The sequence below is a fragment of the Sinohyriopsis cumingii genome, chromosome 6 (genome assembly GCF_028554795.1).
Source record: "Sinohyriopsis cumingii isolate HCF-2022 chromosome 6, ASM2855479v2, whole genome shotgun sequence".
Classification (NCBI taxonomy): domain Eukaryota; kingdom Metazoa; phylum Mollusca; class Bivalvia; order Unionida; family Unionidae; genus Sinohyriopsis; species Sinohyriopsis cumingii.
In genome coordinates this window covers 73,539,469-73,554,129 of record NC_142966.1, presented here as the reverse complement: position 1 = coordinate 73,554,129, position 14,661 = coordinate 73,539,469, and the positions used below count along the sequence as shown (strand labels likewise).

Below are 14,661 nucleotides of genomic sequence, written 5' to 3'. Positions count from 1 at the left end.
GAGGATTGCCATGAAACTTTTCACACGTTCATCTCATGGTCTAGTTCAGAGGTGGGCAAACTTTCCAGTGCAAGTGCCGCATACGCAAATTTACACCTTGTCGCGGGCCGCATAGTTCGTTAAGTAAAAAAATTAATATTTGAAATAGCATAAACAAAAGGTTTTTCTAAATAACATCATAATTAATTTTCAGTTGTTAATATGTTGTTAATATTTGAAAACTTAAAACTAAACTTCAAAAGAAGCACATTTATTTGATAAACAGAGTAACATAAACAGAGTCAGTGCTAATGATGACTTGTTCCTAGGCCGCATGAAAACCCTTGGCTGGCCGCATGCGGCCCATGGGCCGTAGTTTTCCCACCTCTTGTCTAGTTGGTCATAAATGAAAATGTTGCTACTCAGAATCTGATATGGCTGCCACAACAGCCACCTTCAAAACTCGTGCTGCTACTTCTGAGTGGATGGTCATATCATTATGGGTATTTCAGTATAAAAAAAAACTTCCTATGATGTCTGATTGGTCCTAAAATGAAAATGGTGCTATGTGGTAACAATCTGTGAGAGGCACATGATTTTTGTTCATGTTTCTAGTGGTCATCGAAATTGGGTCATATGTCAAATAACAAGTATGAGGATTGGTCATGGTGAATCATGGAATCAGCCTTTTTGTTGCCCTTTTCCACCTGTCCATTCACATCTTGGTTAAAAAAAAAAATATATAAACAGTATACCAGTCTGATAACCACTATGGCCACTATTGCAGCCATCTTGACAGTCTTATTATCATTACTCCTGAGTTAAAAATCATATTGACATGGGATTTGCATAGACTTCTTATAATGTCTTGTTGGTCATAAAGAAAATGGTTCAGCTGAGGCATCCAGTATGGTCACGGCAGTGGCCATCTTTGAAACATTTTTATTGCTACTTCTTCAGAATGGATGATGATATCAACATGAGGGTTTCACTGAAAGACTTCTTATTATGTCAAGCTGGTCCTAAATGAAAATTGTGCTAATCTGACATCATGTATAACCACCAAAGTAGCCAGCCTGACAGTCTTTTATTGTTTCAATTCCTTGACAGAAATTCATAATGGCACTTACGATGAATTGTTGGTCCCAAATGAAAATATTTCTGCACAGAAAACCAATATGGCCAGCAGTGACTGTCTAGAAAATCTTGTTATAGCTACTCCACCTGAATGGATGGTCATATTAACATGGGGATTTAGCAGCAAGACTTCTTTTATATCTGGTTTGTTTAAATGGAAATGGCACCAGTCTGATATCTAATTTGGCCACCATTGCAACCATTTTGGTAATCTTGTTATTGCTATTCTTCCTCGGTGGAAAGTCATATAAAGATGGGGTGTTCACCAGATGTCTTATAATGTCTAGTTGATCCTGAAAGAAAATATTCTGCTCAGATAGTCAACATGACCAACAGTAGCCATCATGAAAAAAAATCATGTTATCACAGTTCCATCTAAATAGATGATCATATCAACATGAGGTTTTTACTAAAAGACTTCTTATGATGTCTAGTTGGTGGATATCCAGCATGACCACCAAAGCAGCCTTCTTAAAAATCCTGTTATTATTACACCTTCAGAACAGAAAGCCATATTTGTATAGGATTTTCACTGGAAGACTTCTTGCGTCTAGTTGGTCTTGAGTAAAAATTGTACAAAACTGATATCCAATATGGCCACTACAGTTGCCATCTTGAAAATATTGTTACTACTCATCCTTAAAGGAAATTCATATCAACATTGATTTTTCACTTCTTGTGGTGTCTAGTTTGTCCTAAATGAAGAAGGTGCTGATCTGATACACATTGTGGCCACCACGGTAACGAATTTGAATATCAGTAATTGCTGTTGTTGTTGTTGTGGGGTTTAACGCCATTTTTCAGCACACGATAGGCTATACATGGTGGCCAGTATTAATGGTGGAGGAAGAACCCGGGAAAACCCCGGAAAGAACCACTGACCCACGAGAAGCTACTGGCAAGCTTTCTCACATACCCACGTTGGCTGAATTCTAGACTCGAACCGATGCAGATAGAAGTGAGATGGCAGTGATCCATAACGGAGAGCCCTTTAGACCACTCGGGACCCCCAGTAATTGCTACTTCTCCTCAATGGAATGATAGGGCTTTCACAAGAAGACTTCAATGGGCCTTTCCTAGAATTTGGTTGGTTAGAATTATGACTGTGAAGGCTTCAGTAAGCCATGTACAAGTTCCAGTATTGATGTCAGCAAGACTGATTTTGATAATTTATCAAATTTGGATGATTTAGTGCTACATGTGGGTTTTCTTGAGAAAGCTGCCAGTAGCTTCTTGTGGGTCTGTGGTTTTTGCCATCGTTTTCCAGAGTTCTTCCTCCACTAATTATACAAGCTGCCATGTATAGCCTGTCTTGCGCTGAGAAATGGTGCTAAACCCAAAACAATAACAACACTGCTCTTAATTTTGGAGGCAAGCTTAAATGCATGGCATCATTTAGGTAAAAATATGTTGTGTTCATAGCACACTGTACTTAGTGGTATTGGTAGATATATAGCGACAGCCTAAAAGCAAAAGTTGCATTGAGGTATATGGTTAACAGATAAGCTGAAATATATTTTTTGTACAAAATTTGGATATAGTCCTATTGATTGTGATATTTGAAAATCTCAATTTACAAACCAGAGCTGGAAAAGATTGCCATGATGATGATATTTGGTGAGTTGCCTTGATTCCAGGTTCACAGTTGTTTTCTATGCTGAGAGTAAATAGACCCAAACTTCAAATAAAGAAACTGGCACCTTTTGTGTTCCACCAACATTTGCTTGTGACTTCTCTCATCTAATTTCCAATCAGATTTTTATCATATTTGTTTTGTAAGCTTATATCATCAAGACCTCGGATAAGGTCAGTTATGAGTGGCATCCGTGTGTTTTAATGAGGTGATCTTGCATATGATTGGCTCAGCTTGTGAACACTCAAGAGGTTTTATTTCTGAATAGATTTTACTGATCAGAGCTTCTATTATCCATGCCTTGGATGAGTTCTATTATGAGTGCCATCCACATTTGTTGATGAGATGCTCTTGCATCCGATTGGCTGATCTTTTAAACACTCTAAGGCAATATTTCTGGTCAATGTCTGGTCAGATTTGGTTTGTAAGCTTATATCACCAAGATGTTAGGAGTTCGATTATGAGGAATATCCACACCATTACTAAAGTCATCTTTTATCAGACTGGCAGAGTTTATGGACACTCCAGAAGTCATATTTCTGATAAGGTCTTGATTAGATTTGGTGTGTAAATTTGAATCATGAAGATCTTTGGTGATTTTTATGATGAGAGAATCCATGTATATTAATCATGTGAACTTGCATCAGATTGGCAGTGCTCATGAGCACTCAGTAGGCCATATTTCTTATCAGATTTGGTACATAAGCTTTATATCATCAAGATCTCATACAAGTTTGAGTGTGAGTGCCATCCATGCCTATCAATGAGGTGATCTTGCATCTTACTGGCTGATGAACACTTGGAGGTCATATTTTTTTACAAAATTAGTTATACAAGGTTATATCATCAGTGTCTTTTAGATGTCAATACAGCATCTTATCTGTCATCTTGCTGAGTTATTACAGTAAGAAAAAGGTCAATTTAAAGTTAAAACTAAACCAGAAGTTTGCCAGAAAGTAGCCATGACCCAACTACTTTTATGCAGTAATGTGCCACATGTCTGCCAAAACTGTACCAGAAGTTTGCCAGAACTGTTTGCTGCAACCTTTCTACAAAGAGTTAGCAGGAAAACAAATTCGCATACAAAATTTTGGGAAATATAGACTGCAGGTGTGCTAGAGGCTTGATTTTTGTTGTTAATAGATATCCCTATATGTTTGACAGCAAATGGCATACCAGTCTATTTTCATCATGATGGATACATTCAACACATAAGTGTTAGGTCCTTTTGTTTCATTTTTTATCATTCCCAATTTGTTATTATTTCCCTTTATTTGCCCCATATATTTTTAGGCCCATTACCCTATAAAATACCTATATATTTGTAAAATATGGCTGGAAGGCCTGCAATATTAAAGCATTGCACTGAAGCTTTTGCAAGGCAGATGGTTGGAGGGGAGATACATTGTTGCATGAAAGTGCATGAGACAGCATGTTCCATCCAGCATTTGCTCTATCTGATACTAGGACATGAAAGATGTCAGAGGTTTGTTCAGAGTCAGTTCTGTAGTGTCTTTCAGTTCAGTTTGCTGTGAAGTGTCTTGCTTTGATTCAGTTGCTGCTGCTTTGCTTTGATTCAGTCAGTTGCCTGGTGTCTTGCTTTGTTTCAGTCAGTTGCCTGGTGTCTTGCTCTAATTTAGACAGTTGTCTAGTGTCTTGCTTTGATTCAGTTAGTTGTATAGTGTCTTGATTTGATTCAGTTGTCTACTGTCTTGTTTTAATCCATTTAGTTGTCTAGTGTCTTGCTTTGTTTCAGTTAGTTGTCTAGTATCATGCTTTGATTCAGTTAGTTGTCCAGTGTCTTGCTTTGATTCAGGTGTCTAGTGTCTTGCTTTAATTTAGTTGACTATTGGCTTGCATTGATCCAAAGTAGGATAATTAAAATTGCAATACGTTATGCTTATTATAAGGTTCACATTTATTAGTGTAATGTCTTACAATAATCTTTTGTACTGTAATATACCACACTGACATAAATTGTAATGTGACATAACTTACAGCAATGTCAATGAGTAGCACAAAGTTCTTGTGAGCATGTGACACACAGAATATCTAAATAACATTGAATAAATACAATAAATCATTGCTGTGAGGATCATGTAGCATATAATATAATTAACACTGTTTCATTAATTTCATATCTTGTAATTAATATATGTAAAAAAAAATTCTGTTGTGGAATGCATTTTTATTTACTGTAATTAACCTAAATATTCTGACACGATAATTTCTGGACACTATGCGATAAGTTCCAGTTGTACAAAACAATGTCTTAACACCGGTACATTTTTTTAAGCCAGCGAGTAATATAATATTGAAATTAGAACTTAAACTAAAGAATGTTTTTCCTTACTCAACAACAGGTGTTTCAATAAATGACTGTTGGACTGTGAAACTGCTTTGGTTATCCATATTATTGCCTGGATTAACTGAAGATGTTGCCAGTATGCAGCAGTAAAAACAGCTGACACGCTTCACAACTCGTGAATTCTCTAAATTATACAGAGATGGCAACATCTCGGATTTGATCAAGCAGCTTCAAGAATTAGTCCATCCTTCCAAGAAAAATCCAAGCTTTGATCAAAATGTGAAAAAATCTGATATTTCTGCCATTCAGAAATGTGTGGAAGTGTTCGGCCTTTTCTTAACCATCAAGCAGATGTCCTTTCTTCATAATGTGTCCACCATTTTGGAAAAAATCATCCATTGAGAGCAAACAGAAAGCCATCAATTCTGTTGGTTGAATTTTGAATTTTTGTTGGTTACAATTATATGTAGCTTTTGGTTAGCCTTTATTTTGTTTTCTTCCCCTGTTTGAGTCTAGCAGACACCAGTTGGCCATGAACTGTTGGATTTTTCAAAAATGGGTGGGATTTGTAATCAAGACAAAAAAGAAGAAAGCATGAACAGAAATTTTGTGAGAAGTTCGCTGAAGATTTTCATGGCACAACAAAATCTAGACTTGATGATGAGTTTGCATTTTGCACTTGGTGTAGAACAGACATTAATTGCGGTGGACAAACAAATTATGAGAAACATGTGAAAATGTCAAAGCACATAGCTATACACTTTCTTCAGACAATCATGGCAGTGGCTCTATTCCTTGCACCAAATTCTTTCAGAGCTGGAAATGATGTCAGTAATAAATGTAGAAATGCAGTCATGATGAAGCCAGGCATATGTTTTACATGATGGTTGCAGATTTGGTTATTGCCAAGAAATACAGTTGTATCAGAACAAAAACCAGTGCAGTTATTAAAGTCTTGGCAAAGGAGGGTGTGGTTTGTTTGGCCAGGTGTTTTCATGATGATCCTTCTAGCATTTGAGCAGATGGCATTACAGATTTGAGTGACATAAAGCTGTCATATATACATTTGTAAAAGAGATAGCATTTCCTGCTGATGGTATGTCATGTGTGCTTGTGACACTACTGTTGGATTTGTTCTTATGAGGGTAAGTAAAAAAGAAATTTTAAAACATGCATTTCCAATACAGATTTGTATCCATCCCCAAAATATAAAAGAATTGTGCCAGATTTTTTCATTTTCCAAAAGTCTCTACTCTTGGCTTTGTTCTCTTCATTCTATGCATTCAGCCACTCTCGTTTTCCATTGCATCACCGTCCGGTGTCTCATTAATTGTATGCTGATGACACTCAAATATATCAGTTTAGCTGCCCAACTGAAGTTGAGGCCACCATCCAAGGCATAGAGAGGTGCAATTCCAGTGTGAAGTCATGGATGACTTGTAACAAGTTGCAGATGAATGTTGATAAATCTGAAGCCATCCTGATCCAGAATCAGAGACAAAATATGTTGACTATGCTACATTGCAATGACTAGCTAGAATCCATTATACCTGTCTGACATCACCTATGTGTATACACCATCAGGAAACTTAATGCTCCTCTTCCAATACTTGCATTATCATTATTCCCACTGTCATACGGACAACATTTATTTGCATACCAGGGCCCAGCTGTGTGGAATGAATTGCCCATTGATCTTAGACACAGGAACACTGTGATTTCATTCAAGAGCACTTTTAAAACTCATCTATTTCCACTAGACTTTACTTTCTTAATTATTGTCAACATGTTTTTGTTTTTTAATTTCATGGTGTTTATTTTTGTAATCTTCTTGCTGTGTATGTATTTCAGTGTTATCTAATATTGCAAAGCACTTTGAGCTTCTAAAGATTAGGTGTTGTACTAAGTCCACATTATGATTAATATTATTATAATCTGGATCATGTTTATAGACAAGTTTACAGTGATGATTCTCACTTGTTGGGGTTTATAAGTTTATTTTTTAATTCCTTGCTAAATAGATTAAGCAACATATCTTCTGAGGTTAATGAACTTTCACAGAGTTTAAGTAAATTAAAATAGGTACAGCCAGTTCACATTTGTTGCCAATGGTATTTCGTATACATGATTAATCGACTGATATAGCTTTACAAACAAAAAAAACCACACAAAAAATTTAACCAGAAATCTTTATTTGTAAAAGTAATCACTGAAACATTGTCATAAAGTGTTTTTATTTATTTATTGGAAAGCAATGATAGAATGCAACCATGTATACCTAGAGCAGTTCTATCATTGAACTTGGGTGTGTTTTTAGGCAAGGCACTTGACTCTTATTGCTTTAGCACTAAATAACCTACTTGTGTTGCTGTGCCTTAAAATTCCAAACCAAATTGAACTTTCTGGGTTCATCAATACACAATCCTGGAATAAAGACAAAATATTTTTGGAAAATTTATAATTTTCGTTAATTCACAAATCATTTTGACAGAGAAAAGTAATTATTTCTAAATGTCCGGATATTCACTGCAGGACAAAGAAGATTTTATGTGATCCTTAGGCAGAAAAGCAGGTGACTGTGTATCTGTTTCCATTGACCCATCCTTTATTCTGCCCATCCATGGCCAATATTTTCTATTTTCATAACACTTTCTATTCTGCTCAACAAGTTTACAGATTTTTTAGATTAAGGGACAAAACTTTGTATATTTATGCATCATCATTAAAAACTGTCTTGTATGCCACATTGTGGGTACTATCTTCAAGGTCAAAATTGTCTTGTATGCCACATTGTGGGTACTATCTTCAGGGTCAAAGTTTAGCTCATATGTATTGTTTCCATAACTCTTTACTGTCTGCTGTATAATTTTTGAGCTGTTTGAGATTAAGGAATGAAACTTAACATTTAGATATCGCTAGAATGTGTTGCATACCAGATTGAGGGTGTTATCTTAATGGTCAAGGTTAGGTTCAGTATTGTACAAATTCACCACACTTCCCCTTTCTTGCTATAATTAGCTCAAGACCAGAACACCTTAATGGGATATCCTTTTTCTAAATTCTATCAGCTGAACTACTGTGACTCCATTGGTCTAGTTGGTCCTAAATGAAAATGGTGCTGCTCAGACATCCAATATGGCCACCACATCAGCCATCTTGAAGACCTTTTCATCATTACACCTCCAGAATGGAGAGACATATTAGTGTGAGATTTTCACAAAAACACGGGACATTTAGTTAGCTTAATTGAACATGGTGTTGGTCTGTCTTTCAGTATGGCCACCACTGGAACCATCTTGAAAATCTTGTTATTGATACTTCTGCTGAATGGAAAGTCATATTTGCATGGGGTTTTCATCAGAAGTCTTGTAACCAAAAATAGCAATACTCTTACAACAACTGATATGGCTGCCACAGACACTACCCTGAAAGTCTTGCTGCTCTAGAATATTAGAGGGGGTTTCCACACTAAGCAGTTAAAAACAATACATTTTCTTATTTTGAATTCTTGGAAATTGTTTTCAAACAGTAGTATCAGACCCGTTGACTCTTGCTTATACTAAAAATTGACTAGTTTTCATAGAATATCAATTTTTGTCTGGTTCGTGAATGTTACAAGCCAAGAATTTGAAGTCCCAACAAACTGGTTCTTTAGTGGATGGAAAGGATTCCCTTCTCAAATCCACCAATTTATGTATGATTGAAAATGTCTTTTTTGCAAAGCCACAAATATTTGTTCCCACAAAAATAAATTAATTACAGTATTATATAATTTTGTGAAAAAAATGGCAAAAAGAGGAAAATGGCATCATGCGTGTTTGCTTGTGACTTGGGCCTTGGTCTTTGAGGTGCTTGGGAGTATGTATGAGAGAGAGAAAGACATTCTCATTCCCTTCTCATTCATTTGCAAAATGTTTAGAATGTTCGTGTTCTTCTCATTCATTTGCTAAATGATTTACATTCATTCCTCAGGGGTGTCATTAGAGGCCAGGGACCAGGGAATTTCCCTCTACTGGTTTGACTCTTGTCCCTGTCAGCTCTAATGGTAACTGCTGCTTTTGGTTGGACCTCAAAGGTCCCTTCCTACTTTCATCAAATCACTTCCATCTTATTAAAATGAATAATAACACTTCTAATGTTTGCTACGATATTTATAGATAGAATATGTGAACTGTTTTTCAAAGAAAGTTGTCTGAATTTGTGTACATTGTTATTTGGATTCTAAGCATGCTTTTCAGTATTGGGTAAGGGAAATAATGAGATTATAATCATGCATTTCAGTATTGGGTAAGGGAAATAATGAGATTATAATCATGCTTTCCAGTATTGGGTAAGGGAAATAATGAGATTCTAATCATGCCTTTCAGTATTGGGTAAGGGAAATAATGGGATTCTAATCATGCTTTTCAGTATTGGGTAAGGGAAATAATTGGATTCTAATCATGCTTTCCAATATTGGGTAAGGGAAATAATGAGATTCTAATCATGCCTTTCAGTATTGGGTAAAGGAGATAATGGGATTCTAATCATGCTTTTCAGTATTGGGTAAGGGAAATAATGGGATTCTAATCATGCTTTCCAGTATTGGGTAAGGGAAATAATGGGATTCTAATCATGCCTTTCAATATTGGGAAAAGAAATAATGGGATTTTAATCATGCCTTTCAGTACTGGGTAAGGGAAATAATGGGATTCTAATCATGCTTTCCAGTATTGGGTAAGGGAAATAATGGGATTATAATGATGCTTTTCAGTATTGGGTAAAGGAGATAATGGGATTTGATGAGGAGTATTTATACTGAGGAAAACTATAGGATATACTTCATTTTAGAGGGCTAATTATTATATGCTCCTATTTTGTGTAAGAACACAGTTGCAGTGAAGAACTCTTTTGCATTTTCTCATCAGGAGCATCAGAAACCAATGTGAATGCAGACAGCCATGCACAAAATCATGAGCTGTCCAAGCAAGAAAAGCAGAGACCTATTGGGGCTGTTGGTGGTCACCCAGAGGAACCAGGCTCCAATGCTCGTGCCATTGCTGAAGCCATTGAAGATGAAGAATTTCACTCCTTAGACTCTGAAGAGATAGAAAATAAAGGTAATTCATATTCCTAATGTTGAGAAAGTTCTCATTCTGTTTATTCATGTGCAGAAAGTTTAGAAAGTTCATGTTCTGTTTATTCATTTGCCAAATGTTTAGAATTCTTGTTCTTCTCATTCATTTGCAAAATGATTAGAATTCTTGTTCTTCTCATACATTTGCTAAACAATTAGACAGTTCATGTGCTGTTTATTCATGTACTGAATGTTTAGAAAGATCTTGTCCTCAAGATCTTGGACAAGTTCAATAATGAGTGAGATCTATGCATGTTAATGAGGTGATATTGCACTTGTTACCACTCTGGAGCTTATTATCAACTGAATTTAGATTGTATTTTTCTCACTTTTGGTAAGTAAGCTTTGATCAGAATGGTCTTAGGGTCTATAACATATGAGACATGTGCATATGAATGGAGTATCTTGCATCTGTTTGGTTAAACTTGTTTCTTTTCTAGAGGGAGGCCTTGGGTAGCCAAATGGTCGAAAGTGTTTGCTTTTACCAATCACTGCCATCTCACCTCCATGTGGGTTCGAGTTCCAGCTTGGCCTATGTGAGAAAGCTTGCCAGCAGCTTCCCATAGGTCAGTGGTTCTTCCCAGAGTTTTTCTGTGTTCTTCCTCCAGCAGTTATACTGGCCACCATGTATAACCTATTATGTGCCGATAAATGGCATTAAACCCACATCAGCAACAGCTTCTGTGGAGGCTATATTTCTTATCCTGGTAAATGGGTGTATGTCATCAAGATCTTGGATGAGTTTTATTGGGATGCATAAGGTTTATGCCTTTAACTTTGGCAAGAAAAAAATTTCAGATTGGAAGAAATAGGTAAAATCAATAAGATCTAGAGGTTGGAAGATTGTTCAAATCTTGGGTTATGTTCTTACAAAATTACAAAGGCCTGCTTAGTGTAATGGTCAATGGTTATATTACGTTAGCAAGGTGAGTAATATCAGGACCACTTGGCTTATTACTTTGGATTAATGTCAGTTATGAAAAGTAGGCTACAGTGACAGACCTAAGCATATGGTATAAATGGTATTCATTGTAAAAAGAATCTCGGGGAAATGATTCGTAAATAGTACAGGTTTTATGTAAATATAGTTCTGTTTCTAAAATGAAAACTTCTTCACCTAGCCAAATATTTCAGTTCTGCTGTTATTAACTTAGCACTCTTCCTGTGATAATGGCAGTAGGCAGAGTGAAGTCACAAAAAACAGTTTTTATGGATGTTATTCATTTACTTGCATTTTTGTCAGCTGATTTGTTTATTTCATCATTACAAGTTCTGTAGGTGTTACATATTACAAAAGTAATTTCCATTCCCCATATCTTGATTTCTAGCAGTTATGTTTCTAATGTGGTGTTTTATATTTTACCAAAAAAAATGTGAAGATGTCTAAACATTGCACATTTGCATCATACCATACAAATTTGTAGTCAGAATTGATCATTGCTATTTTCCTGGAATTTCCGGTTTTAAGCTTGTCACAATTTTTATTAAGCCTACCTTTCATGAAGCTCAGCAGCATTCATTCTGGTGTTTGTATGCATATCCGTACATGTGTGTCCATCCCTTCCCTTGATTAGGTTCAATATTCAAAGCTTTTTAGATTAAGCTAATGTTGAAGTTTTTTATGTTAAGCAGTGCTATGGTTCTGAGCTCTACTGGCCATTGACCAGGTGAGCTGATGAGATGGTCTTCAGTTGTCTGTCCTTCCATGTTAATCTCCTGATCTGTCCTGGGTTTGCCTCTTGGTTCTGTCACATGTATACTAAATAGAAAGTCATACTGACAAGAGGTCAGGTTTTATCCTAAATGAAAATGGAGTAGGTCTGATATCTAATATGGACACTACAGTGACCATCTTGAAAATCGTGTTATCAGTATTTTTCCAGAATGAATGATGTCTTGCTGATTATAAATGAATATGATGTCTATCTGATCTCCATTATGTCCACCACAATTGCCCACCACAATTGCCATCTTAAAAATCATACTGTCACTGCTCCTAGATAGCTGGTCATATCCACATTGTGCTTTCCCCATAAAACGTCTTTTGCTGTATGGTTATCCATTAGATATTTTATATGGCTGCTGTGGCAGCTGGAGTTGGGTATCATGAAAAAGTTTGTGCCATGGTATTTTTTAACATGCTGTGATACATATCAGTCATAATGGGGACCTACAATTTTAATTTTCTTTGTCAGGGTTATGGAATTATTTTTAAGAGATCTAGCTCGGATAGCTTAAAAAGTATTTTGCTCTGGTTTATAACAAAAATATCACCATGCTATATACTATATTCATTATATTATTTGAAGAACAACAAATTTCTTGATAAAAAGAAAATTATCTTTGCTCCCCAAAAAGTCATTGCCCTCTCCACTATAAAATGAATTGGTCAGTACCATGTAGTAGATGAATTTGCTATGTGTAAATTAATTATTATACAAGTTATTACCTAAACTCTGTAAGTTAGAGTGGAATTATTACACTTGCACTATAGCTGGCACATTGTATAAGACATTGTGCTGACATCAGAGAGCTTGTTGATGGAAATGGGAAGTGTTGACACCGAGGCCCGCAATTTACTAGCTACACTGTTGATGGAATAGACAGGTTATCTTTGATGTGGATGACTAAGGGCCACTAAGCATAAAGCACACTAACTAAATAAACAAGAAAATATATAATGAATTAGAAAGATTACTTAAAGTTGAAACAAAACATTTGCTGTCTTGAAAGTCTTTGGATGATTCATGGTCCTACAAAGTAATACATGTCCTGAACACGTTAACATAGGTTAGTAAATAACTAAACAAATGATTTTTTTAAATTCTTTCTTGTTTTAATCTGAATGTTTTCTAAAAGTTGGATTTGGCCCAAAACTCTTTCACAAATATCCCACTCCGCCACCATCTTTGCATATATTAAAGGTTCATAAATGCAATCATATTTATAATATTCAACATTTAATTTGTAACAAAAACAACCATTTTGTAAAAAAAAATTGAATTACATTATGAGAAATGAAACTGTGCTTTTAACATCAATACATTAGTAAAATAAATTACTGGGGAATTTCTGTACATTTATTTCTGGTAGAAACTATCAAGTACTGGTGTAGTGAAAGAGTACCATGGTACCACCAGAAAAGAGGTGGAAACTATAAAAGTACCATGGTACCACAAGAAAAGATACGGTAAGCTAGTATACCAGTAATACTGCAAACTTCTAATGGCAGCTAAGTTAAAAATCTTATTTTTGTTACCCATTCATAATGGAAAGTCATAAATGAAATGGGATTTTCATCAGTCAAGTTCTTAAAGTATCTCGTTTGTTTTAAATTAAAATGGCTCTCAAGATGGGCATCATAGTGGCAATCTTGAAAATATCTCAGCTCCTTACAAATGGATGGTTATATCAAGATGGCATTTTCACCAGTATGAAACCTAATTGGTCCTAAACGAAGGTGGTACCAATCGTACATCTAGTATAGCTGGTAAAATGGATGTCTTGGAAATCTTGCTGTCACTAATTCACCTGAATGGATGGTCCTCTTGACGTGGTTTTAAATGTAAGACTCCTGTGATGTCTACTTGGTCCTAAATGAAAATTGTGCCAATCTAATATCCTATATGTCCATTACAGCAGCTAATTTGAAACTCTTGTTATTGCTGAAGAATATCTGAGATGGTTTCAACCTCAGCAGTTAAGAGTAAGAAATGGTCTTATCTTAAATTCCTGGAATTTTGTGTGCCCAGTAGAGCTTCAGTCCCTTTGAGGGCCACTTCATTAGATTAAGTTCAATTTCAGATGTTCAAGATTGAGCTCAGTGTTACATTTTTTTTATTATGGTAAATTTTATAGGCTTTTACTTTCTAGATGAATAAAAGTTGGGCTCAACAAAAAGTGGGTCTCTTGTTTTTCAGACCCAGTAGAGTTGGAAGAGGAAAATAAAAGATTGAAGGAGCAAACAACATGTAAAATCTGCATGGAGAATCCAGTCAGAGTAATTTTTATTCCATGTGGTCATTTAGTCTGTTGTGAGAAATGTGCACCTGCCTTCCGAAAATGTCCAATATGCCGCAAACGAATTCAGCAAGCTATCAAAACATTTGTATAACTCGACAGAAATTTTTAATGTACAATGACAATCCAGGCAGTTTGTGATGCGGTTGTACCTTTAGAAAATAACAGGAAATTTTAATTTGAATAAAAAAATTAAATTTTTTCTTTGAAGCATTTGATACACTTTCACAACAATTATCATATAGTTTTAGTTTTGTTAGATATCATCACACACACACACACATACACACACACACACGCACACACACATATAAACCATACAAACATGACACCAGGTTTCTGTTTAAAATCCATTGGACAGTTCTAGCCTCCACCTCAAATTGAGTGGTCTTATCTTTGCATGCCTAAGAGACCAACCATCACATTCTTGAGAAGGCTGAATTTTTTTCAAACCAGGATATTTCTCTT

General features: G+C 35.7%; 1 protein-coding gene across 1 annotated transcript in view; it reads left to right on the top strand.

Moving 5' to 3' along the window:
- The window catches only part of LOC149797206 (uncharacterized), a 35,958-nt gene extending 21,564 nt beyond the window's left edge, over window positions 1-14,394 (top strand). The window contains exons 6-7 of the mRNA XM_089961895.1: window positions 9,965-10,156; window positions 14,094-14,394. Of these exons, the coding sequence (XP_089818021.1) occupies window positions 9,965-10,156; window positions 14,094-14,287 (386 nt within the window). The 3' untranslated portion in view covers window positions 14,288-14,394. The remainder of the gene's footprint in view (window positions 1-9,964; window positions 10,157-14,093) is intronic.
- Window positions 14,395-14,661: the final 267 nt, after the last annotated feature.